The sequence below is a fragment of the Mesitornis unicolor genome, unplaced genomic scaffold (assembly GCF_000695765.1).
Source record: "Mesitornis unicolor isolate BGI_N332 unplaced genomic scaffold, ASM69576v1 Scaffold46546, whole genome shotgun sequence".
In the NCBI taxonomy this organism is placed as follows: Eukaryota; Metazoa; Chordata; class Aves; order Mesitornithiformes; family Mesitornithidae; genus Mesitornis; species Mesitornis unicolor.
The window spans coordinates 215-1,970 of NW_010193852.1; the positions used below are offsets into that span (position 1 = coordinate 215).

Below are 1,756 nucleotides of genomic sequence, written 5' to 3' on the forward strand. Positions count from 1 at the left end.
CAGGAATAAGAGAAAGAAAAGGAAAGTGGTGCAGCCTGCAACTACTCCCCCAGATCTGAGAGAAAAGGAAATACCAAGTTTATTAACAATCCATTTTTTCATAAAGGGATTAATGTAATTTCCCCTAATACAGCAGTGGTTATAAAAATGCCTGCTACAGTCTTGAGACTAATCTGTGGTGCTTGTTTTTTTATTTCCTGGAGCTGGAGCTTATGTTGTAGGGACCATTAACCCAGAGCTGTACAAGTATCCTGAAGACAAAAGTGAGACAGATTTTCCTGAAGGCAACATTGGCCGCCTCTGGTTCTCCATAGAGTATGAGCAAGAGTCCGAGAGGCTCCTCGTCTCCTTGATCAAAGTCAGAAAGCTGCAGCCTCCTGCCGATTCCTGTAGTCCATTTGTGAAAATCTACTTGCTGCCTGATGAAAGAAGCTACTTGCAGTCCAAAACAAAACGCAAAACTCTTAACCCACAGTTTGACGAAAACTTTGTTTTTCAGGTACTTTTCCTCTTGATTAAGCAGATTTTTGTTCGCAAATATTGCCTTGTCAAACCACAGTACATGTTTTGTGCAAATTAATTTTCTACAAACTTATACCAAGACACAAGTTGTTTCCACTGGAGAGAGGATTTATTACTGCGGCTTCCAGAGGTCCTGGGCTACTGAAGGCTGTAGCTCCAGAACTCCTCTTAGAATCATAGAATCATTAAGGTTGGAAAAGACCTCTAAGATCATCAAGTCCAACCATAATCCTACTTGTGGTCAGCACCAAAGTTACAGATTCCAGACCTTGCCCTGGGAATGATGAAAACTCCAGTGTGAACTACAGTAGAGCAGTTCGCTCCAGCATCTCTGCAAGCCCAGAAGAAATCAATCCTGAACTGCTGCTTTCATAGCTTTTTGCTGTGGAAGGAGGCCAGAAGCCAGAACTTGTGACATGTCTGCAATGCTATCTGCGTAATGCTGTAAAGCTGGGAGCTTGGCTCCTTATGCCAAAAGGCTTTCAGCAGGTGTCATAAGACAAAAGCTTTAAAACCAAAAGAGTTTGTGTTTCAGACAATTGAAAAATGAATGTTTACAGATTTCTAAACATTTGTGTCTGGAAGGGGATGCATCATGTAACGCTAGATCTGTATGAGCTGAATTACTGCCAGCTAACGTCACATTTTTCAAAAGAATTAATTCTATTTTAGCTTGGATCTTTAGACTTCTATATAGCTAAAACTTTAAGCAAATTAAGAAAGTAGACTTCCAATAATCAAAAGAAATCTTCACCTACCTTTAACACATTGTGAAAAACTCTTCATTTGGAATCATGCTAGAGCGGTAAGTGTAAAATATTTTAAAATTATTAATACATTCTTCCTTTTCCTATACAGGTTTCCAGTAAAATGTTGTTTCAAAGGACTCTAAAGTTTTTGGTTTATCATGTCGATAAACAGAAGAAGCATCATCTCCTAGGCCAAGTTATCTTCCCACTGAAAAGTGAAACATTAACTGCTGACAATAAGTCAGTCATATGGAGAGATCTGGAGAAAGAAAACTTGGAGGTAAGTTATAGGCTGCTTGGCATTGTGGAACTTCTGTTACCTTACGAGTACTCCAGGGGTACAGCTGAAATAGCAGTTTGTTGTATCAAATACACCAAATGCAAAAGTATTTGATAAACGTTTGGAATCAAAATTCTGATCTTTCCAGCCTGCTATTATATATATAGTATATAATATAGCTATATATTATATAGCTATATTATAT

At 38.4% G+C, this 1,756-nt stretch overlaps 1 protein-coding gene across 1 annotated transcript; it reads left to right on the top strand.

Annotated features, from left to right (window-relative positions):
- Positions 1–203: 203 nt before the first annotated feature.
- On the top strand, positions 204–1,551 carry LOC104534926 (synaptotagmin-15-like; the record flags this gene model as incomplete). The annotated part of the gene is made up of 2 exons (XM_010187599.1): positions 204–499; positions 1,381–1,551. Coding segments are annotated over 2 exons (467 nt in total), but the record flags the coding sequence as incomplete, so codon positions are not given.
- Between the last annotated feature and the right edge of the window lie 205 nt (positions 1,552–1,756).